General features: G+C 41.4%; 1 protein-coding gene across 6 annotated transcripts in view; it reads left to right on the plus strand.

The window, feature by feature from the left end:
- Positions 1-25,493, plus strand: part of LOC138743113 (E3 ubiquitin-protein ligase RNF130-like) — a 131,515-nt gene that overhangs the window by 82,699 nt on the left and 23,323 nt on the right. Inside the window, exons 7-9 of one of the 6 annotated variants that reach the window (XM_069897961.1) lie at positions 8,233-8,326; positions 12,992-13,056; positions 21,675-21,847. The exons of 1 other annotated variant lie outside the window; for it this stretch is intronic. In XM_069897961.1, the coding sequence (XP_069754062.1) occupies positions 8,233-8,326; positions 12,992-13,019 (122 nt within the window). In that variant the 3' untranslated portion in view covers positions 13,020-13,056; positions 21,675-21,847. Of the gene's footprint in view, positions 1-8,232; positions 8,327-12,991; positions 13,094-21,674; positions 21,848-25,493 lie in introns of those variants that run through there. 4 more of the 6 variants (XM_069897962.1, XM_069897963.1, XM_069897960.1 and 1 more) reach the window with 4 other exon arrangements.

Raw genomic sequence — 25,493 nt, forward strand, 5'->3', positions numbered from 1 at the left:
AACCACCAACACCTCAATGCCCCCAGAACCTCTTTGCACCCCTCCAGCCAGTTCGAGCCAGTCTCCAGCAATTCACAGCCTGGTGCAAGTTTCCTGACAGCAGTCTCCAGCAGCCCACAGCTTCCGTGGGTTCCTCACCTCGAGTTGCCAGCAGCCCGCTACGTGCACTGATCCCTCAGCCACTGAGTCCCTTCACCGGTCTGCCACCGTGGTCACCGTGCCCGCCGTTTTCTCCTCTTCCTCTCAGACAGGGCGGTGATATTCCTGTCCTCTGGTGCCCTGCTCCAGTCCTCAGTTTCCCCAGACTGAAGCCCCTCGTGGCTGCTGGCAATTAATAGGTGCTGGCATCTTGTGTGGTCATGGGATCTCAAATAAAACCACTGTCAGCTCCCCCAATGAGCCACTCAAAGCCCTTGTGGAGCCAACGACAGTCAGCTGGGCAGGTGGACCCTGCAGGGGCACTGCATCTCTGCTCCCCACAGATCCGCACCAGTGACAGCAACTGCCACTACAGAGGCTCTGGCAGCAGTGTCATCTCTTTATATAAGAACATCAAACAGAAATTGTCGGAATGTAAAACATTGCAGCACTGAACAGGCCCTTCGGTCTATGGTGCTAACCTATGTAAATCTATTCCACAATAATATAACCCTTCCCTTCCCTTTTCTTTTTAAAATATTTTTATTGAGTTTAACATATAAAGGTGCATACAGGAATTTGAAAAGCACATAACAATTAATTTGTGTACAAGTAAGCACGCGTGAAAAAAATGTAAAAAGTAAATGAAGCTATGTTGAGGATTACTTATTAACCTCAAAAACAATTAATAAGAAATAATCTATATAACTAAGTTAGACCCGTTTATTGAAATAAATCATATGAAACATAAGAAAAAATCCTTAAAACTAAAAGCTACATCTAATCTAACCCCTCCCTCGAATCAAGGTTACCTTGTATAATTTAAAAAAAAAGATAATGTGGAACCCTTCAAACAGGCAATGAACCACCAAAACATACAGTGTTTGGTATCTATGGCTGAGGTTAAGAGCAATTGGGAACGAGATTTGAATATAACATTTTCAAACGAAGATTGGTACTCCACTCTCAACCTGATTTATGGCTCTTCATTTTGTGCTGGGCATTGTTTATTACCATTTAAGGTGGTACGCATAATACATATGTCCAAACTTAAACTGGCTTGCTTTTATGCAGATGTTGATCCACTTTGTGAGAAATATAAAATGTTTTAAGCCTCTCTGATCCATATGCTTTGGGAGTGCCCAAATTTAGAGAAATTCTGGAAAGACATTTTCCAAACTTTATCAGTTTTGAACCTTGTCTGGTAATTGCTCTGTTTGATTTTTCTCGTGATCCAGATAAACCAATGACAGCAGGTGAGGAAAAAGTTTTAGCTTTTACCACGTTGATAGCCAGACAAGCAATTTTATTGAAATGGAAAGATGATTCATTCCTACTCATCCCCAGTTGATTATATGATGTAATATCCTACTTAAGTTTAGAGAAAAGTCATATATAATATAGAAATTTATTTTACAATTGGAAGAATTAAGAATTAACCCTTTCCTTCCAGACACCCAAATCTATTTTTCTTACATCCATGTACCTGTCTGAAAGTTTTTTGAAATTGCACCAGCCTTCACCATCACCCCAGACATCTACCACTCTCAGTTAGATACTTTTTTCTGACCTCTCCCTTAAACTTCCACTCATCTTAAACAGATTGTCTTCTGGTTCTTGCTATTGTCACTCTGGAAAATTCATTACTTCAAAGGGAAAAGCCCTAGCTCAATTCACCTTGTTTCGTAAGACTTGTCCCCTATTCCAAGCAACATGCTAGTAAATCTTCCCTGCGCCCTCTCTAAATTTTCCACATCTTTCCTGTAATGAGGCGACCAGAACTGCACCCACTCTTCAAGTGTAGTCTAACCAGAGTATTATAGAGCTTAAACTTTATCTCACAGCTCTTAAACTCAGTCCCTCGACTCATGAAGGCCAGCATATCATTCTCCTCCTTAACCACCCTATCAAGCTGTGCAGTAACCTTGAGGGATCGAAGGACCTGGGCCCTAAGTTCTCTTTGTTCCTCTACACTGTTAAGAATCCTGCCATTGCCCATATATTCTGCTTTCAACCTTTTGACTTTCCAAGGTGCATCAGGGCTGGGTCAGCTCCCAGGTGGATTCGACCACTTGTTACTTCATATTAACTAACAATATACATGTTTGTATTTATAATCAAAGCCCTTGCAAAAATGGAACTTAAATTAAACAATGCTATACCTCTTTATGATGTCCTGGCATTTCCTCAGCCTTTTTTTTAAAATCCTCTTGTTACAGAAAATTTACATGGCAAATAACTGTCTTTTGCTGTTTGAACTGTGCGGGGCCCACTGCCAGTGACCCATGAAGGCATGGTAAATAGAATGGAAACCACACAGCATAGACATGCTCTGGGATTTAGGCAGATCTAAATGAATTCCTGCTGTACATTTGGAACTATTGTATGTCTATGCTGGAGGCTCACTTTAGGGCAATGCACATGTGATAGCTGGTCAGTGAGAATTAGGAGCGTACCAGTGAGCCAGTATTGAGCACTAACTGAACAACTATGGAAATGATTCAGGATTATGAGTGGTAGTGCCATAAATCAAGGGCTGTCATCCCTAAATATAATTCAGGGACAGTGACGGGAGAAGACTTCACGTTACCACTTGAGTATTAGTTCCAAAATGTGCCAAGTCAAGCAGAGAGATGGTCATGACACCAAGTGAAAGGAGGATTCTGTGGGCAGACCACACAGAAGAGGGATACCAGGTTCACCATCCTTGAGGACTAAGCTGTCTGAACTGAGGAAGAAAGGAAAAGCCAGTGGAGGGACATGAAGGAATGTTTGCCTCTGGAAGGACATGCACTCAGCTAGTCAGGTAATTCTGGCACTGCACTGATGTGATCCTTTAAGAAATGTGAAAAACCAGTCATCTGGGTGTGTGAGCTGACAACATAGGCCTATTTCTCTGGTGGGACGTTTATAGCACATCATATCCTAATGATAAGCAGGTCCATTCGAGTTATATTAGTAGGCTTCCTTTAGCCAGAAAACAAAAGTTCTCAGCCATATCCCAAGGATTCTGTGAGCAAGTGAGAAACAAGGCAGTTACTGAGAGGCAATATTCCACAACTGTGGCAGAGAAATACTGTATCACAGCTACTCCAACCCATGCCAATGCTATTAACCATTAATCTGTACAATCCACTATCTCACCTCTTGTATTTTTCCCTCAAAGGATATGTGACTAGGTAAGAGGATAATATTAAGAGACCAGATGGAAATTGTGGTAAACAATTCCCTTAGACAACATCTCCATTATTGTGTTGCTAGTTTTAGACATACAGTATATCTAAAGTACTTGAACACTGAGTGGAGCTGTTGGGATGCTTGAATGATTTGCCAAAGTATTGTCATGTCCCAACACAAAGGAACAAGGAGATCAAAAACAAATACCCACTTACAAGTTCATTCATATTGGAAGGATATTGGACTCCTGAACCACAAATACTCATGATTCAGATGGTTTCTGATTCCTCTTCCCTATTGTTCTGTTCTGCATTAGTAGAGCATAGACATTAGAGTGTGCTCAAAGAGATGGGGACTGGGAAAGGACATCCTCATTTCAATCACATCCTGGGATAATATAGAAAGGGTTAATCCAGCAGGTTGAGGATTTTACTAGTTAAACCCAGTCTCTTAGAGGAGCTCAGCATGTCAAGCATCATTGGGAAGAAAAGAAAGGTAATCATCGCGGGTTGCAACCCTTCAGCAGATCACCACTTGACATAAAGAATTCTGGTCTCCCACTGATACTGTTTGGCCCACTGAGTTCCTCCAGCAGATTGAGTTTAGCTTCAGATTCCAGTGACTGCAGTCTCCTACGTGTCTCCAGTGCACCCTGGCACTCTGTGTAGTGGGCATCCAAACAACTGACTATGACTTGCCTGTCCAGGAGGCAACAGGGGAGTCATTGCTTAGTGGAGGGGTTGAAATGGGAAATGTATTATCCATAAACACCAGTTTCTAAAATTCTTAAGTTAATATGTTGGTGTAAGGTGACTCAATTGTATGAGTTGTAGTTGTATAACCTAATCATTGAATATACTACAGAATAAAAGTACATTCTGCACTGTTAAAGTGCTGTGAACTAACCTGGTAAGGCTTGCTGAGATATTTGTCCAAAGTAAGAATTTCAGGGGCCAGGAATAGTTGAGTCATTAACCCAGTACTGGTTGTTCAAGTACCAGACAGTCCAAGGCCATTTTGATAAGACAGTTTAGAAAAACAATGATCATTGCTTTTATACATTGAGCAATGGAAAGTTAATGATGAAGAAAGGATTAGCACAGATAGATGGGGGTCTGGTTTGAGGATGGAGTATTCTGTTCCAGACTACATGCAGGATATTCAGAACATCCACTTTTCTATAGTTACTTCTCTATCCATCAGCCATTGTTTTTGTTTTAAATGTGCATAGAAATTGGTGCATTCTGATGATCTGGGAGATGGGCTCATCAGAGATTCTTGCATGCTCAGATCATTCAAATAAAGACTTGCTATTACTGGTACCTCCAGACTCTGAGTGGTGATTTATCCCCAATATTCAACGGATTTTTAAAGAATATTTAAATTTCTTTTGAAGGGACGATCTGTGGTTTTTTAAATGGTTATTTTTATTTTCTTTCTCTTCTTAGATTTCAAATATTTCTCACATTTCAAGAATCGGATGCCCTCTGATATTTGCACTGACCAGATGAGAGCTTGTCATATAACATACACCCAAATTCTTACTGGCTGCAGCCAAACAAGGGCGTAAGGTACACCAACCCCAATAGTCTAAAAAATGTGCCACAAAATATGCCAAGACAGAAAAAAGGTAATAAATATGAAAGGTTAGATAAATAGCTATTCACAATTACAGTTAAGTGAGTTAGGATAAGGCATAACGCAGGCAACACAGCCAGTCACATGTTCCTGTTTTGTAGCTTCACGATCCTTCAAAGAAATGTCAGACTGAGAATAATTGAATCATGCACAATTAAAGCACAAAAAGGGATTATTCACTCGTGTCCATACCAATGAAAAGAAAAATTATCCACCCTGATCCCATACCCCAGTTAATTAAGATTTTAAATTTCTGACTTCAGAACTTTTTCAGATATCACATTCCAACCTTGCACAACCCTTCAGATGAAAACTTCTCTTTGGCTTTCTAGTAATCCTTTTACATGTTATATTAAATCTGTGTATCAGTAATTGTCCTCCCAGCTAATGTTCTACATGTGCAATACACAAAAGTGCTTGAGAAACTCAGCAGGTCAACCAAAGTATGGAGGAAGCAGAGAGATATCACCACTGTTTGGGGCCTGAGCCCTCCATCAAGATATGAACAAAAAGCAGGCAGGCTTCTGAATAAAAAATGGAGGAGGGTGGAGGGAAGGGGCTGGGAGGGGGAGGAGTTGGGTGTGGGGAGCACAAGCCCATAGGCAAGAGGTACTAGGTACTAGATATGGGTGGGAGGCCTGGAGGAAAAAGCTGAGGTGATGGGGGAGGGGTAGATATTTGAATGGAGAGGGAAGGGAGTGGGAACTGGAGGAGAGGAGATGGGGAGGAACCGAGCAAAAATTAGAGTAGTCGATATTGATACCACTGGTTGGAAAGTGCCCAGACAAAATATTAGATAGTGTTCCTCTCATTTGTGATGGCCAGAGTTTGGCAGTGCATGAAGCCATTGTCAAACATGTTTGTGTGGGAATGGGGTATGAAATTGAAAATGGTTGGTTACTGCGAGGTCCCCTTTATTGCAGGAGATCGTGAAAGTGCTCAGTGAAATGATCTCACAGTTTGTGTCCAGTCTCTCTGATGTAGAGAAGGCCACAACAGGAGCACCAGATGCAGTAGGTGACCCCTGTAGATTCAAATGTGAAATGTGCTTCACTTGGAAGGACTGTTTGGGGCCCCGAATGGTGGTGAGGGAGGAGGTGTGGACACATGTAGCATTTCCAGTGGTCACGGCAGTAGGTACCAAGGGGCAATGGAGTTCCGGCGGGAGCAGTCCCTGTAGTAAGTGGAGGGGGGGGGGGGGTAAAATGGAAGATATGTCTGGTGGTGGGATCACTTTGTAGGTGGCAGAAATCGAGGAGGATAGATAATATGCAGAGGCTGGTGGGGTGGTAGGTGAAGACGAGGGAAATCCTGTCTTTGTTGCATCTGGGGCAGAGGAGGCCAGGGCAGATCTGTGAGAAATAGAGATGTTGCTGTGGGCTGAATTGAAGGCATTTGGGGAGAAGCCAAGTTTTTATGAAGGAAGACATCATCCAGGGAGCTGATGCTCATTGTGTTTCTTCCTGTCTCCATTGCTTAAACTTCGTAATTTTATAGATTTCTCGGTGCAACGTTATCTAGAGGTTGCCTTTCCTGGATAGCACACAAAACGATGATTTTCACTCTATCTCAATTATACAACTTAAATGTCAACACTCACTTTAAAACGTGTTCAGAGAAATGTTTGGAGAACAAATGCTTGATGTGCAGTACAATCTCAGTATTTATTCCAATGCTACCTCCCTAAATATAGCCCTGGAGAGTTATGGTTTGGTTGTATGAGCTTCTGGGGAAGAGCTTTTAATTTTTTTAATTTAATTTTTAATTTAGAGATACCGCGCAGTAACAGGCCCTTCTGACCTACAAGCCCACATTGCCCAAATACACCTAATTAATCCACTAACCCTTTATGTCTTTGGATCATGGGAGAAAGCCAGAGCACCCAGAAGAAACCCATGCAGTCATGGGGAGAATGTACAAACTCCTTGCAGACAGCGGATGTATCCGGGTCTCTGGTGCTGTAATAGCTTTGCACTAACCAACCAGCCAATGTTGGATGAAAAAAAAGTCACCTGGAATGCAGCAAGTCCAAAGCTTGAGACTGAGTGCATAATCCAGAGAGGAAAAGTGCAATTTCCTGCAGATCTTAATGATACTCAGAAAGGAAGCTATTTGTTATGTTATTCTGCCACAGGGTGTCCAGTGCCATCACTGGTCAAAGATGTCACTCAGAGCGTGGATATTTGTATTAAATTATGATCAGCAAGCAGATGGGGAGATTATTATCAGAATCTAGATAATCCATCGTACCAGGAGAAAAGGCCAAATGTCATTCCTCTGTAAAAGCATTAAAAGAAACAAGGATAAGAACTTGGAAACAAAAATAAGGAAAGATGTATGTGGTGCCCTGGAGACGAACTGTACCAGTAACACATTACTGTGGGAAGAACAACTTTTATCTGCCGTTCCGTTCCAATTAGTGCGATGAAGCAGGTGTAATGTAAATGTAGAACAATATAAACTTTGCATTTGTTTGGCAATGATGGAAGATATAGATTTGTTCAGCCTTGTATTCTCTATGAAGTTTTCATTGTAAAAGAAAAACTTGACCAAGTCGTCTGGTAGTCAATATCACAGGCAGCAATAACCTTCCAATATCCTTCGGTATTCATCGTAGAAAATGATTATCAGTTGACTTGTGAAATGATAGCTAATCTCAAGACTATATGGACGCATGCTGTGACTTTCTGCTGAGGTTCATTAAAGATCAGCATTTTATATTCATGTGTTTGCAGTAAGACAGTCAGATCATATCCTTTGGCATAGGTGGAGAATTGAATGAGAGACAAAACAAGGTATACCTTCAATCCTAACTGGTCTCTTTCTGAATAAATCTAATGATTGATTCATTTTATTGTAATTAAATTTATAGACATAGTACTTCAGAGGAGAAAAGTGGTCGGCACGTCATGGGCCAAAGGGCCTGTACTCTGTAATAATGTTTTATGTTCTCTATCTGGCAAAGATGGATTTCTCTGTCATTCTTTTTTGAAAACACTGTAATGATTTGGAAAATGCAGCCTCGGGAGTAATTTCAGCCAGTATCCTATAACTCTCCCCAACTGATTGTTTAGAGGTTGTAAAGTCGGACTAATGCTTCTATGTGGTGTGTGATTTCTTTTGATGCCTAATAATCTTGCTCTCTACTTCCTCACACTGCACCCTCATTGATTCTGCTTCACTGTCTGATCCTGGCTCTCCCTCTTGTGCTTGCTGCCACTGTTTCTGTGTCGGGGAATCTCATTTTTCACTTGCTGTTCACCTTTCCTTTGTTAACAGAGGAATGGCTTATTATTGCAAGTTTTGGCCTGCTTAGTGCTCTCACTCTCTTCTACATGATAATCAAGGCGACGGCGGCGACGGCGACAGACGAGTAAGTATTTAGAGTTTTACATTTGGGTTTCATAAATTATGCTTTGTCCAGCTGATGTTTCAAACTTTAACCCATTCGAAAGTGACCTGTGTGTACTTTCCTAGTGAGAAAGTGTTTTTCTAGCGATTAAGTGCACATATTGTTGCGCACTTGGCCTAAGCTGTTTTTAAACCGTGTTCAGATCTCACCAAATGAATAATAATTCGTTTGAGGACGAATCACACATTCAGCTTTTAGGTTTTTCCAAAATCTTCCAAGTTTTCCGCAGAGTGACGATAGAGCTTATGACAAGAACTTGTTACATTTGTTTTTGCTAGGCCCAATAAGAATTCATTCAGCAGTCGAGCCTAACTGATTGTAGATACACTAAGTTAGTGCGATGCTTTCAGGTTTAATTAGACACAGATTTTCTTTGTTGCAATGTGATATAAAATCATTAACAATTTACAAATCTGGCTTCAAATGGGTGTGTAATCTGATTTGGTTGTGCTGAATGAGATTTTAGACTCTGGTAATTTTGTCATACAAAGCTCAATAGCAAGAGAGCAGAATAGTACAATTTACTTTAGGGCAAGGAGCCTCACTGTTTAGGCGTACATACAGCACAGGTCCTTTCGGCCTACAAGCCTGTGCCACCTAATTACACCCAATTGGCCGACAACCCCCAGTACATTTTGAAGGGTGGGAGGAAACCAGAGTACCCGGAGAAAACCCATGCAGACACGGGGAGAACATACAAACTCTTTACAGACAGTGTAGGTAGGATTCGAACCCCGGTCCTGATTGCTGGCACCGTAACAGTGTGGCACCAACCACTATGCTAATTGCACAACCCTGTTAAGATAAACTTAAAAGCATGGTTCAGCATGTTCCAGTAAGGATGAAAGGGAAAGATGGCAAGATTAGGAAATCTTAAAGGACAAAGAATATTGAGGGTTTTATCAGGTTAAAAATCCAAATGCACACAGTTATAGACAGCTGCATTCAGGTAAGTCTCCTGAGGAGCCTAGAGTGTGTCAGAAGGCAAAAAGGCCCATGGACTATCCTTGGCTAGTAATATTAAGAAGAATCTTGAGACATTCTTTAAGTATATTAGGACCAGGAGAGTGGCCAGGGAAAGTGTGTTGCTGCTTCAGGACCAAAAGACTAATACATGTGTGGAGCCAGATATATGGGGAAGGAACTAACTGAAGGCCACATCTGTTTTCACCAAAGGGAGTACATGGATAATCTGAAACAGGTCATTGTTAAGACAGAGGAGGAGGTGTTAGTTGTCAAAGGACTCAAAAGAGTTGATTAGAACCATAGAGCTCTACAACACAGAAACATGGCATTTGGCCCTTCTAGTCTGTGCTGAACTATTTATTCTGCCTCGTCCCCTGACCTGCATCCACACTATAACCCTCCATACCTCTCCCATCCATGTACCTGCCCAAATTTTTCTTAAATGTCGAAATTGAACCTGCAATTACCAATTCAGTTGGCAGTTCGTTCCACACTCCCATCACTCTCTGTGTGAAGAAGTGACCCCTCATGCTCCCTCTGAACTTTTCTCCTTTCACCTTTAACCCCTGTCCTCTGGTTTGTATCTCACCTACCCTCAGTGGAAAAATCCTGTCTCTATTTACTCTTGTCTATATCCATCATTTAAATTTCAGGAATAGATTTTGTTGGCAGTAAGAGCACATTTGAAAAATTCCAGCTGAAGCAGGTGACTTTGTGAATGCTACTCTGTCCTTCTAATGGGATCTAGCCTCTGTTCTTATGGGAACTGGATTGGGGCGGAAGTGGAGATAGCTGGGACCCTGATGGAGATTTTGCATCTTCATTAGCCAAGATAAAGTTTCAAAGTCTGGAGAATGCTAATGTTGTTCCTTTATTTAAGAAGGACATTAGTGATAAGCCATGTAACCATAGGCCAGTGAATCATACCTCAATTATGGAAAAATTATTGATGATAATCTTAAAGGATGGAAAAATATACATTTGGAAAGAAGGGGTTGATCAGGAATATTCAGTGCAGCTTCGAGTGTAGAAAATCCTGCTTCACTAACTTGATTAACTAACGAACTCAAGGAGATCATCAAGATTGATGAAGGCAAGATGATAGGCATTGTTTATATGAATTTTAGTAAGGTATTTGACAAGGTCCTTAGAGTCGGCTGGTCCAGAAAGCACGTGGGTTGTGAGGCAAGCTGGCTGATTGAATCCAAAATTGGCTTGGTGGTACAAGGCAGAGGAAAGTGGTGGAAAGACGCTTTTCTGATTTGAAGTCTAAACAGTGGTGAATCATAGGTGTTGATGCTGGAACCTTTTGGTTTGTGATGTAATATTCATCACTTGGCTAAAAATCTAAGAATATGCATAGCGTGTCTGCAGGTGACACAGAGGTTGGTGGTGTTCAAAATTGCCACAGCAGGATATGGATCAGACGGAAAGTTGAGCAGCGTGTTGGCAGATGGACTTTAATCTCCCAACAAGTGTGGTAAAGCATTGTGAGAAGCCATAGAATCACAGAGTAACACAGCATGGATACGGCTATTAAGCCCAACTTGTCCACGTGGACCCGCAGGCATCCTTCAACGCCCACCATTTGGACCATTGCCCTTCACCTCAGCAATTCAAGGGCTCATTTTTTAAAATGGTATCAGCAACCTATTTTCAGCCATTTTCTCAAGCAGTGCATTCTCTGGTGAAGAAGGTCCCCCTTGTACGCCTCTTTACTCTCTCCCCACTTATCTGAACCTTTGTCTTCTAGTTTTTATCTAACTGCACTCTACTTTATCGATACCTCACGTAATTTTATATGGATCAATCATGTTCTCTCTTAACCTCCTCCACTCCGAAGACACCAGACCCAGCTTCTCCAGTCTATCACATAACTGAGCTGCCCCATCCCAGGGAACATCCTGGTGAATCTTCTCTCCATTCCCTTCCATTTGAATAAGGGTAGGACATGCCCAGTAAATGGTAGGTCTCTGAGGAAGCAGAGGGACCTCGGGGCTTATAGTTCCCTGAAAACTGCAACACCGGTAGAAAGGGTGGTGAAGGCATGGAGCATGTTTGCCTTTATTGTTTGGAACATTAGTTCCAACTTTACAAAATGCTAGTTAGACCGCACAGAGCATTGGGTGCAGTTCTAGTTGCTGCACTCTAGCAAGGCTAGACTTGTACTGGAGAGTGTGCAGAGGATGCTGCCTGGTTTGGAGATCTTTAATGGGAAAGTCTTTAAAGGGGAGTGATTGGATAGGCTGGTCTTATTTTTCCTGAAGTGAAGGAGGCTGATGGAAGTTTACAAAATGATAAGAGGCATGCCGGAGTGGAGAGTGAGAGTCTTTTTCCAAGGCTACAGATATCAAAAACAAGAGGCCATAGGTTTAAAGTAAGGAGGAATTCAGAAGGGATATGAGGAGAAAGTATTTTTAAATTATGGTTGATACTTGGAACTTGCTGCCAAAGGAAATGAGGAATCAGTTACAGTGATTATGTTTAAGAGACATTGAGGCAGGCATTTTAATTTGAAATCAAATAAATGTATGTACATAATGCAAGTAAATGGAATTAGTAGAGATAGGCAAAGGTTTGCTGTGTTCGTTGTGGGATGAAGGGCCCGTTTCTGTGCTGTACTCACTGCCACTATGAGATGTATTGGATGTGAAACTCAGTCATGGATGAGTTTTCATTGTTTCTGGAGTTGATGAACAATAGAATTTCTGATGCACACACATTACTTAATAACTACTTACTATTTCACGCCCTGATACATGTAAGAAAAACTTCTTATAAGTAGCATCTTGTTTGTTCTCTCCCCATAATTGTACATATGGTTAACAATAAAACTGTTCTGTCAAGAAATGTCTGTTAAGTGCCAGAGAAGTAGGAAAGAAGCAATTGTTCGTCACTCGACCATGGGCTATTCCACGAATTCATGACACAAGTTCACATCTTAACTTCATCCATGTCTTGGCTCCTCGTCAATTAATATCATCGGATAGAAAATTTCTGATTAATAATTGAGCATCTTCTGTTGAAGAGATAATAAGCTTTGTGTGAAATGGTGTTTCCTAAATTCACCAGCCTATGATTTAACGAATTATTTGGCCTGAGGTTATTTCTCACGTGCTAAACATCTTGATTAAATCTTGGTCATTTAAAGTGGGATTGAGGAGGAACATTCGGAATCACTCTTTTTTTAAAAATGTTTTTATTTTTCACACTATGAACCAAAATACACACACACATTTCCCTCTTGAATATACACAGTGTCATTTTCTCCCCTTCCCCCCCCCCTTACCTCCCTCCTTCACCCCCCCTCCCCACTCAAACACTCAAAGTAGAAGACACAAATTTCTTGTTTATTTTCATTGTGTGACAACATTGTTTAATGGATCATATATGCAGAATCACTCTTCAATATGTAACTATCTTCTAATTAATTTCATTGTTAGAATAATTCAAACAAATAAATTGCTGCCACTTGCCTATTGAAAGTTCTTGAATACCTTCTACCCATTAGAGTTTGTCAGTGCAGAGGATTTAGGCATGTTACAGAATTTCTGAGCATTATGTACCTGAACTAATCTATAAGAGTCAGATTAATGTTCTAAGATACATTTAATGAAGTTAAAAATGCTTGTTAAACGAATAGTATGATTCCCATTTTAGAGATGAAAATCAGACAGCACAATGGTGAAAGAATGAAAATGAAAGAAGATAATTGTACTGTACATGTAAGTACAAGAGACTTCCAACTTGTTAATTTTAAAGGTAATAAAGAAGTTTTAAAAATTACAGATGCTGTAAACCTGAAATAAAAACCAGAAAATGCAGAGGATCCTCAGCAGTTCAGTGATGTTGTTGAGGATATTGGAAGTCCAGATGCAAAGTAAAGGTCCTGTAAGCCTTTGGAACAGCGATGGTAAAGAAAGCTGCAACTGCTGCGAGGTGTCTTTGTGACCACCATCTCTACTGTCAAAGTCGATATTAAAAGAAAAATATCAAAAATTAGAGGACTCGAGATTATTGTATCTATTCAAAATTAAAGTGAATATCACTGGTCAGTGGGAGTAATCATTGGTTTTTATTCATCTGCCCAATCGATGAGAATTATTCAAGTAAAATGTATTTGCATTATATTTACAGTGTTCAATCCAAAAAGTGTAAGGACTTTAAAGATATATAACCAATGTTTCAGGCCTCAGCCCTTCTTCAAGGTAAGGAAGAAGGGCTCAGTCCCGAAACATCAGATATAAATCTTTACCTCCTATGGACGCTGCAGGATCTGCTAATTTTCTCCAGCACTTTTGGGTTTTTACTGTAATCGCAGCGTCTGCAGACTTTCGTGTTTCACCCTGTAGAACCATATTACAACAATAGCACAGAAACAGGCCACCTCAGTCCTTCTAGTCTGTGCCAAAGCATTTTATCATAGTCCTGTTGACCTGCATGCTGCCTATAGCCCTCCATACCCCTCCCATCCATGTACCTGTCTAAATTCTTCTTCAATGTTAAAATTAAGCACGCATTTACCACTTCAGCTGGGAGCTCGTGCCACACCCCCACCACTCTCTGTGTGAAGAAGTTCCCCCTAAACTTTTCCCCTTTCTCCTTTACCCATGTCCTCTGTTTATATCTCATCTACCCTCTGTGGAAAAAGCCTAACTACATTTACTCTGTCTATCCCCCTCATAATTTTAAATACCTCGATCATATCTCCCCTCATTCTTCTACATTCCAGAGAATAAACTGTTAAACCTTTCCCTGTAACTCAGTTCCTGAAGTCTGGGCAACATCCTAGTAAATCTTCTCTGCTCTCTTTCCATCTTATTGATCTCTTTCCTGCAGTTTGGTAAGCAAAACTGCACACAATGCTCGAAGTTTGGCCTCACCAATGTCTTACACAACTTTAACATAGCATCCCAACTTTTATAGATTTATGAAGGCCAAGATGCCAAAAGCTCTCTTTACAACCCTATTCACCTGTGATGCCACTTTCAGGGAATTATGTATCTGTATTCCCAGATCCCTCTGTTCTACCACACTCCTCAGTACCCTACCATTTACTGTGTATGTCCTTTCTTGGTTTGTCCTTCCAAAATGCAGACCACACACTTGTCTGCATTAAACTCTATCTGCCTTTTTTTAGTCAATTTTTCCAGCTGGCCCAGATCCCTCTGCAAGCTTTGAAAACTTTCATCACTGTCCACAACGCCTTCATTCTTAGTGCCATCTGCAAACTTGCTGATCCAATTTACTACATTATTATCCAGATCATTGATATAAATGACAAACAACAAGGCCCCAGCATAGATCCCTGAGGCATACCGCTAGTCACAGACCTCCAGTCTGAGAAGCAATCATCCACCACTACTCTAGCTTCTCCTGTCCAGCCATTGTCGAATCCATTTCACTACTTCACCCTGAATACCTAGTGTCTGAACCTTCCTGACTAACCTCCATGTGGGACCTTGTCAAAGCCCTTAAAGTCCATGTAGCAACATCCACAGCCTTTCCTTCATCAACTTTCCTGGTAACCTCCTCAAAACACTCTATAAGATTGGTTAAGTATGACCTACCATGCACAAAGCCATGTTGATTATCCCTAATCAGTCCCTACCTTCCTAAAATTTACCTACCACTGACATCAGTTTCACCGGCCTATAATTTCCAGGGCTACTTTGGAGTCTTTTTTAAATAATGGAACAACGTGAACTACCCTCCAATCCTCTGGTACCAGGCCCATGGCTCAGGACATTTTAAATATTTCTGCCAGAGGCCCTGCAATTTCTACACAAGCCTCTCTCAAGGTCCGAGGGAATATCTTGTCAGGCCCAGATTTATCCACCTTTATTTGCTTTAAGACAGCAAGCACTTCCTTCTCTTTAATCTGTGTAGGTTCCATAACTTCACTGCTTGTTTTCCTTACTTCCGTCGACTCTGTGCCTGTTTCCTGAGTGAATACTGATGAAAAAATATCATTTAATACCTTTCCCATCTCTTTTAGCTCCATACAAAGCCGACCCCTCTGATTTTCAATGGGACCAATTTTGTCCCTTACTATCCTTTTGCTCTTAATATACCTATAAAAACCCTTAGGATTTCCCTTCTCATTGTCTGCAAAAGCAACCTCATATAAGGACATTGACAGAAGAGTTAGTGTTAGAATTTACAACAGGACAGTACAGCACAGGACCAGGCCCTTTGGCCCACCATGCTGGTGCTGAGCACAATGCCAATTTAAACGAATCCTCTCTGCCTGCACATGGTCAGTACCCCTCCGTTCCCTGCTGTCCATTTGCCTATTGAAAGGTCTGAAACTTTTTTTATTGCATCTGCTTCCATCATCTTCACTGGGAGCACTTTCCAGTTACTACCATTTTCTGTATTTAAAAAAATACATAAATCTTTTACATTTCTCCCTCTCACCTTCAAGCTTTCTTCTCGTCTTTGATTTTTCTCACCCTGGGATGAAAACTCTGACTTTCTATCTGCGCAAACATTGAGGAGGTGGAGGACTCATCAGGTCAGGCAGGATCTCTGAAGCGAATTGTAGTATCAGCGTCGAAGAGGAAGTCCCTTGATGAATACTGTTGAGCCAAAATATCAGCTCCCCATTTCCCTCCTCAGATGCGTGATCCATTGGGTTTCTCCAGCTGCAAGTTCCTCACCCCAGATTCCAGCATCTGCAGTCTCTTGTGTCCAGAGTAGAAGGGAAGCCATGTTTCCAGAACATGGAGGACTTTGCTGATGTCCTGGAAAAGAAGACCTCACCTTGAGAGTATATGTGGTAGAAATGAGCAACCTGGAGAAAGGGATTGTATCCATACAAGAAACAGGGTTGGAAAATTCAGAAGATGAGGCAATAGCAGTGGGAAGAGAAGTAGAGCTAATTGTCTGGTCGGAGTGGAGAGGGGTTTTGATATTCTCTCTGCTGCATGTTTCCAGCTTCTGTATTTTTTTTATTTCAGATTACCAGCATCTGTCGTGTTTTTTTTTATTTTTAACTTGTTTGACACATCTTTTGACTCTCTTCCTTTTGATGAAACTTGATTAAAAAACACTAGGAACAGCATATGTTCAGTGGGACCCCAAAATGGGGTATTGTGCAGATAAAAACCATTAACAAAATCATTAACAGAATTTATTGTTCAAGGATGGACTTTCTTATGTAAAGCAACTTGTAAATCTTAGCACTTTATTTCTGACTTCCAAATGATGTCAACTACGATGATCTGAATCACAATCCTTGCAGTTCCATCAGATTACAAACAGCTTTTAATACCGCAGGCTTAAATTGAATTTGATTTTCTGGGATAGATCTCATCATGGCCTGGGAATTATCCTGGACATCTAAGACTTCCTCCATCTTATCACCAAATTTCAATGTAGCCCACCCTGAATTCACTGTCATCGTTCTTCTCTTTAGAGATAATGGATGAGAATTATTTAATAGCTTGCCTGCATCACCACCCATTGGTTACCTCTTTGGCCTCCAACAAGACCCACTCTTCCCCGGCTACCTTCTTGCTTCAAATAAAAAATAATGTGGGTTTCTCCTTATTCTTACTTGCTGAGAGGATATTTCATAGCCCCTTTTTCGATTTAGAATTTCTCTATTACAGATATCTATACCTGTCATATGTTTCTTTTTTTATTCTTGATCAAACCTTTAATATCTTTTGTCGACCAATATTTTCCAAATCTTAGCTTTTTTTTCTTTTCATTCTTATGAAACATACTGGCCCTGAACTCCTACCCTGTCGTTTTTAAAAGACATCTCCATATTTTACCCCCAAGGATCTACTCCCAATCTGTAAAAACACAAAATGGTGGCATTTTCTCCTACTTTCATGAAGCTTGAAACGTCGATTCAGTATCTTTCCCTTTGCTACATAAAGGACACTGTTTGGCCTGCTGAGCTTCTCCAGCATTTTGTGCTTTTACTTCCTACAAATTTTTTGGATAACCATGGTGTCTACAGATATTTGTGATTTATTTTTGTTCCCAGTTTGTTGGGAGTGAAGCATGAAAGTCTGCAGATGCTGTGATTGTCGTAAAAACACACTGAAATGCTGGAGGTACTCAGCCGGTCTTTCAGCATTCATCAAAGATATATCGCCAGCCTTTAGGGCCTGATCCCTTCTTTTTCCTGTTGTCACCAGGTCCTCTCTTATACCATTGAAATCAACATTTTCTCTGTTGAGAACATTATAGCACAGTACAGGACCTTGAGCCCCTGATGTGGTGCCTGTCCAAGAATAGTGTAAATGTCCCATCCTCCACCACCAATCACCAATATACTCTAGGCACCCACTACTCGAGTGTAAAGTAAAAACTTGCCCCTGACATCTCCCCTAAACCTTCCTGCCCTCTCCTTCAACAGATGTCCTCTGGTATTTGCTGTCACCAATGGAAAAGGGTGCTGGCTGTCCACTCTCTCCATTCCTCTAATAATCTTGTAAACCATAAAACCGAGATGGCTTTGCTTAATGCTGTTATTATTTTCTTCCTTGTAGCTTCTAGCATTTTCCAGTGACAGATGCTGGAAGATGTGGCTTATGGTTTTCAGCTTTATGTCTCTATTCTAACCTTGCAATTGAATGTCACTTTCCCAGAACTGATCAAGTAAATCAAAATCCATCTGCATCTTCTTCCTCAAGTGTAGTGACATAAATTGGACACAGAACTTCTGTTGTGGCTCAGCAGTTTTCCATGAAAATTAAACATGACCTTCATGCTTTTGAACTCTTTGCCTCAATGAGGCAAACAGCCCATATGCTGTTCTAACTACACTCATTAACTGCTACTTTCCACTCTTCCCTGCACATGTACAACCAGGTGACCCTGTCCCTCCATGCCATTTAGAACCTAATCCATATTATCTCTTTCACCTGCTACTCACATGGCCTTTCATCCAGCCCACCCATTGTCCTCTTGCAGTCTACCACTGTATGTGTCACCATTCACACGATGCTACATTTTGGTGTCATCTGCAATGTTGTCAATTTATTTCACACAACTAAAATTGTTATTAGTAGATATCCAAGCACTGACCTCTGGGGAATAACATTGCCTACCATTCTCCATGCCAAAGCAGTTCTATATACCATAACTTAGCTTTCTCTGCTGGAGCCAGTGTATTTATCCCTTCTGTCAGTGAGCCCTTTATTCCACAGATCTTAATTTTGGTGACCAATCTTTAATGTGGGCTTTCTGAAAATTCATGCTGACAGCATCTACCATCCCATCAATTAGCACAACACTTTTACAGTGCCAGTGACCCGGGTTCAAATCTGGCATTGTCTGTGAGGAATTTGTATATTCTCCCTGTGACCATGGGGGTTTCCTCTGGGTGCTCCAGTTTCCTCCCACCTCCAAAATTGTGCAGAGTTTGTAGATTAATTGATGTGTTTGGATGGCATGGGTTTGTGGCTGGAAGGGCCTGTTGCTGTGCTGTATCTCCTAAAAAATACTTTTCTCAAAGATGGTTTGCCTGTCTCTTATCTGAACTGGGTCTCCTTTATTAATTCAAACTTCTGCAAATGCAGTTCTTTTTTTTTTCCAGATTTTTGTTCCTAAACATTTCCACATTCACCAGCATTAAAACTATGACCTGGTATGACTTTTGAATAAAGGCAGTAACATTTTCCAATTCTTGTGCCGTTGGGTACCTCCTGGATCTTGTGGGAACTGGGTGATTATTGGCAGTGCTTTTGTAATCCCTGCACCCACTTTCCTCAGCCATGTGGAATCTATCCCACTTACAGAAGCACGTCAGACTTCCCAATATCAATTTTCACTTCACCATTACCTGTGTTATTTCCAGTTATACTGAGATATTGGCTGTATTTTCCTCCTTAATAATTCACTTTGTATTCTAGCCCTGTCCTCCAGCTCTTCTGCATACATTACCTTCCAGTCCCTAATTACCCATCTCCTTACTAGCCATTTATTATTACTTAGGGAAGGATTTTGGACTTCTCCTGGCTGCCCAAAATCTTTTTGCCATTAATAAAAAGGTGGACCGTTAAACTGCCATGACATGATTGCATGTAAATAAAGAAGTGCAGGAGGACCTCAGCAGGTCAGACAACATCCATGGGTAGAAATCATCAGTCACCATTTCCAGTCAGGACCCTTTATCAAAACTACAGCAAAGGGGGTGATATTACATGTACAAAGAGGGACAGAGGACCCCGAGATGGTAGGATACAAGGTGTGAGAGGTGGCAAAACAGGAAGAAGGAGAGACCATTGGAAAGGTGGGTGAAGAAAAAGAGAGGAAGAAATAAGTGCAGGAAAGGTAAAGGAAAGCATGAAAATGGATGTGGGTGGGGGTTACCTGAAACCTTTAAAAAAAAGTTCATGATAAAGGGTTCAGACCCAAAACTTTGATGGATCACTTCTACCCATGGACATTGTCTGACCTAAGAACACACAGCTGGAGGAACTCAGCTGGTATCACAGCATCCATAGGAGGTAAAGTTATATTATCAACACTTCGGCCCTGAGCCCTTGTTCAAGATATGAGCAGAAGTCAGGCCTGATACGTTGTTGTTTCTGATAATCCGAAAACCACAACCGAAATTCTCAGTTATCTGAAATTTTGATAGTTAAAAAAAAATCTTAAATTTATGCATTTCTCCCATTTTGTAAGCAGAGATCACAAATTTTGGTAACAATTAAACATTTCATGCTTGAAGAACCTGCCGTTGTTTATTTTTGTTGTTTCACCACTGATACAAGAATTCTGCTGATGCTACTTAGCTGCTTAGAGCAATTTCTCTGTTATCTGAAAAATTCAGTTAGCCGAAAAACGTCCGGTCCCAAGCATGTTGGATAATAGGAAACATACTGTAATATATCTTTACCTCCTATAGACAATGCGAGACCTGCTGAATTCTGTGTGTTTTTACTAGTCACAGCGTCTGCAGATTTCTGTGCCTCCAGTAATTCTTTGTCTGCTCAAGACTTCAGCGTCCGCAGTTTTATATTTCTATATTCTTCATAGTTGTACAAGTGTCAGCCTAAATTATGTTCAAAAAAAAAAGAATGGAACAAGAGTAGAATATTTGGTCATTCGAGCCAAGGCCTATTTCTGTGCACTAGTCTTTGCACCCTAACTCTTAATGACTTTGATGAATAAAAAGGTATCAGTCTGAAATTTCAAATGAGCAACTGACCTTGCTTCAGTTTCCATTGGTACCATATCTTTGTTTTTTTTTAATTTTATTTTTCGCACTATGAACCATATTAATCAAAATACACACAAACGTTTCCCTCTTGAATAGACACAGTGGCATTTTCTCCCCTTTTTCCTCCCTTCCCTCCCTCCTTCCCATCCTCCTCCAAACCCATTAAACATTCAACATCTACAATACATTAAACCCATTAAACAACGTCATCACACAATGAAAATAAACAAAAAAATTATGTCATCTACTGTTACACACTGGATCAGGTCATTTCGTCTTCTTCTCATTCTATCATTTTAGGGGGTGGAGGTCCGCAGTAGGTCCTCTCTCTTGTGTTCCATGTGCGGTTCCCAAATTTGTTCAAATAATGTGACTTTATTTTTTTAATTATATGTTATTTTTTCCAATGGAATACATTTATTCATTTCCATGTACCATTGTTGTACTCTCAGGCTCTCTTCTGATTTCCAAGTTGACATTATACATTTTTTTGCTACAGCTAAGGCTATTATAGTAAATCTTTTTTGTGCTTCATCCAGTTTGAGGCCTAATTCTTTACTTCTTGTATTACTTAGAAGAAAGATCTCTGGATTTTTTGGTCTGTTGCTTTTTGTGATTTAATTTAATACCTGATTTAGATCTTCCCAAAACTTTTTCACTTTCTCACATGCCCAAATTTCATGTACTGTTGTTCCCATTTCCTTCTTACAGCGAAAATGTACTATATCTTTGTTGAAGTGTTTACTGACTTGATTCTTGAAAGATGAGACTGATCTTTTTGGCATTTATCCCCCAACTTCAATTCCACACCAACAGTGGAAATAATTTCTCTCTGAAGTTCTCCAAAATATACTTCACTCTAACCTAAATTCCCATTCTAGATTCCCTTCAGATTTGAGACGTGTGTCAGAATAACGTGACAATGGTGTGATGTGGCATGTGGTTTCATAATGATGTACAATATTGAAGAGGGGATTAAAGACTATGACTGTTAGAAGCACTGCACTGTATTCAACTGTAAATGAAAACTTTTCAATTTTTCTGTTTTATAATTCGTTCTTGTAAACTAAACAAATTATACTTATTAAAACTGAGAATCATAAAATGAAAATCCTTTCATAGCACAACTTAGTGAAATGTTCCTTCTATTCACAGGCTTCTGTGGTGTTGAATTCAGTCCTCCTGCAGCAACAGAACACTTGGATTTGACTTTCTGTCATCAGGAGTTCTGCTGAAGCATATTCTATTTCTTATATGTTATTTCTTTCACATTCTCCATTTCTGAAAGCTTTGTTAGAATTGTCTTTCAATAAAAAAACAGAATTGTATTTGTTCATGCCATTATTTATCAAGGTCAATTAAGTCCGTTTAGATTCTGTTGGTGCTCATCGAGCTCAATGTGCTGTGTTTATTCATTTTTCAGGGATTTTATCTGCTCATATTCAAGATTCAATTTATTATCATAGTATAAAACAGTGTCCTATTACATGAAATTCCCTTTTGCCTGCTGCAAGGCAGACAGATTTGCCACTGTCAGGAATTGCCTAGGAGCCTCTTGCATTTCTTACAGTCCGAGAAAGAGAAGCCCCCCCACCAGAGTCAACGTGTGTCCGTAGATTTGCCTCCAGTGCTTCTGCATCCTCTGTAGCCACATGGAGTCCAGTCAAAACCATTGGCAACCCGAGCTCCAGATACGAACCTCTGACGTTGGCACCCTTGGCTCCTCCTCGCATCCCGATTGCGATACCTGGCACCCCTCCAGCCAGTTCGAGCCAGTCTCTAGCATGCCGCAGCCCGGAGCAAGTCTCCTGACAGCAGTCTCCAGCAACCTGCAGCTTCCATGGGTTCCTCGCCTCAAGTCGCCAGCAGCCCATCGCAGAGCCCCCTCACTGGTCCACTTCCATGGTTAATGTCCCCTGGGTCATTCTGCTGCTTCTCTTTCTCCCACAGGGAGTGGTTTCCCCGGAGTGTGCAGCCCCTCATAGCTGCTGCCAATTAGTAGGTGCCCCCATCTTGGGCACAGACCCCGAGGTTGCGGGACCTCAAATAAAAACCAGCAATGGCTCCCTCAACAGGCCATTCAAAGCCCATGTGGAGCCAACAGGACTCGACTGGGCAACAGGACCCCACAGGAGCACTGCATCTCCGCTCCCTGCAGGTTCGTACCAGTGGCAGTGCTGCCGCTACAGAGACTCGGGCAGCAGCACCATCTTCTGTACTTGGTTCCTGGGGGATGATCATTTTGAAAACCCAATCCTTTGCAATTTCATTTTGCAGGAATTATACATGACATCACAGTTAGTGTGGCGTTCCAGTTCATCAGGAAGCAATGCTACCGCTGTTTAATTAATAAGCAGTGTGTTTGTGGAGACCGCTGATGTTCTTGTTTCCTGGAGTAAATTGTTGGTGTCTCTTTGGCTTGGCTTCGCGGACGAAGATTTATGGAGGGGGTAAAAAGTCCACGTCAGCTGCAGGCTCGTTTGTGGCTGACAAGTCCGATGCGGGACAGGCAGACACGGTTGCAGCGGTTGCAGGGGAAAATTGGTTGGTTGGGGTTGGGTGTTGGGTTTTTCCTCCTTTGCCTTTTGTCAGTGAGGTGGGCTCTGCGGTCTTCTTCAAAGGAGGTTGCTGCCCGCCAAACTGTGAGGAGCCAAGATGCACGGTTTGAGGCGTTATCAGCCCACTGGCGGTGGTCAATGTGGCAGGCACCAAGAGATTTCTTTAGGCAGTCTTTGTACCTTTTCTTTGGTGCACCTCTGTCACGGTGGCCAGTGGAGAGCTCGCCATATAACACGATCTTGGGAAGGCGATGGTCCTCCATTCTGGAGACGTGACCCATCCAGCGCAGCTGGATCTTCAGCATCGTGGACTCGATGCTGTCGACCTCTGCAATCTCGAGTACTTCGACGTTAGGGATGAAAGCGCTCCAATGGATGTTGAGGATGGAGCGGAGACAACGCTGGTGGAAGCGTTCTAGGAGCCGTAGGTGGTGCCGGTGTACATAGAACACAAATAATCTGAACCATGGAATATGTACAAAGAAATAATCTAAATGTAGGTGCCAGGAAGTTAGTTTATCCACAACAGTCAAACCAACTGTAATTTTATAACTTAAATGAATTCATTATTATTGGAGGTCTTTCTAGTAATTTCTCTTTCCAAGCTGAGCAATGATCATGACCTAAAAGATTTAACTGCATCTGTCGAAAGGTGCACAAATTGGGCATAACTGTGAGGCACCAATGATCTCACCCCTTCACCCTCCAGACTACACATTTCAAGCCTAGCATCAACTCTGACCTGGCACTGATGGATGGTTGGAGGGTTTTGTAGCCCAGCAATGATGATGGTGAGTTTGGCATCAACTCGTGATGGGAAAGGGGATGTGAATAGAACACAGAAGGCCCATAATGATATTTGGAGGGATGGGTATAAAATCTGCCCATCTTATGTAGGATCATTTTGAATGTTGAAAGGTGTAGGCAGAGTAGATGTAGAAAGGTTGTTTCCCACGGTGGGAGAGTCGAGGACAAGAGGGGACAACTTCAGGATTGAAGGGTGTCCACTTAGAACAGAGATGCAGAGGAATTTCTTCAGCCCGAGGGTGGCGAATCGGTGGAATTTGTTGCCGCAGGTGGTTGTGGAGGCCGGGTCATGTGGTATATTTAAGGCAGAGATTGATAGGCTCTTGATTAGCCAGGGCATCAAAGGTTATGGGGAGAAGGCCTTGCAGTGGGGCAGAGTGGGAAAATGGATCAGCTTATGATAAAATGGGGGGGCAGACTGGATGGGCTGGATAGTTGTTTCTGCTCCATGTTGTCTTATGGTCTTGTAGTATTTGGATTTGAAAAAGAAGGGCCTGTGAAAAGGGGCAGGCAGCATTAAGCTTGAAAGGTTCATGGTAGGGCTGGCTGGGTGGTAAATAATTTGATTTCACTGGCTGTCTTCCAAATGTGGCGCTGTGGTGGATGGACCAGGTCATCACGCTGCCCAACAGCAACTTGATTCTAGGTCCTCCGCAGTGCTCCTAAAGGAATGTTCCCTTGAGAGCACGCACTCCTGGTGCAGAAACAATGTCAGAACATGTACTAAACATTCCTGCAAATGTCCAAAGTTTCTTGTTGATGCACAACAGTCCGAATGGTGGCATTTCATTTCATTTCAGAAAATTACACTTTCATTGAGATCTGATCCATTATTGTTCTCAATTCTTTCCAACAAAAAAAGTCTTAATGAAGGGTTCCAGCCCAAAACTTTGACCATTCTTTTTCTAGTAAAAACACAATGCTGGAGAAACTCAGTAGTTTGAACTTTATATATATTTTATATAGCTAAGATACATAACCAACGTTACAGGCTTGAATCTTTCATTAAGGTATGAGCAAAACGTAGGCAAATGGCCGGTTCGGGCACCTGCCTATGTTTTGCTCATACCTTAATGAAAAGCTCAAGCCCGAAACATTGGTTATGTAACTTATCTGTATAAAGTACGAGCTGACGAGCTGAGTTTCTCCAGCATTTTGTTTCTACCCACGTCTCTGATGTGACAATGGTGTTCTATTCAGGGAGTTGTGAAACTCCTCACTTAATCCTGGATACACTGGATGATCAAGGAGTGTTGATCATAGTTTTATTTGGAGAGGACAAACTGCATGATTGATGGATGTTTCATTGAGACATAGACCCTGAGCAGTGCACTCCAGTCTCTCGACCACTGATGCAGACGTGCACTAAACACTAATATTCTCTGAGAGTTGAATTCAGGAACGTAACAAAAACAATAACTTTAATAAAAGTTAAAAGTAAGCCCCTGCCTAAATGTTTCCAGGCCTGGATGAAGGGCTCAAGCCCGAAACGTTGGTTCTGTATCTTTATCTTTACTATGTCCAAGTTGCTGTTGGGCAGTGTGATGACCTGGTCCATCCACCACAGCGCCACATTTGGAAGACAGCCAGTGAAATCAAATTATTCACC

The sequence above is a fragment of the Narcine bancroftii genome, chromosome 9, assembly GCF_036971445.1.
Source record: "Narcine bancroftii isolate sNarBan1 chromosome 9, sNarBan1.hap1, whole genome shotgun sequence".
In the NCBI taxonomy this organism is placed as follows: Eukaryota; Metazoa; Chordata; class Chondrichthyes; order Torpediniformes; family Narcinidae; genus Narcine; species Narcine bancroftii.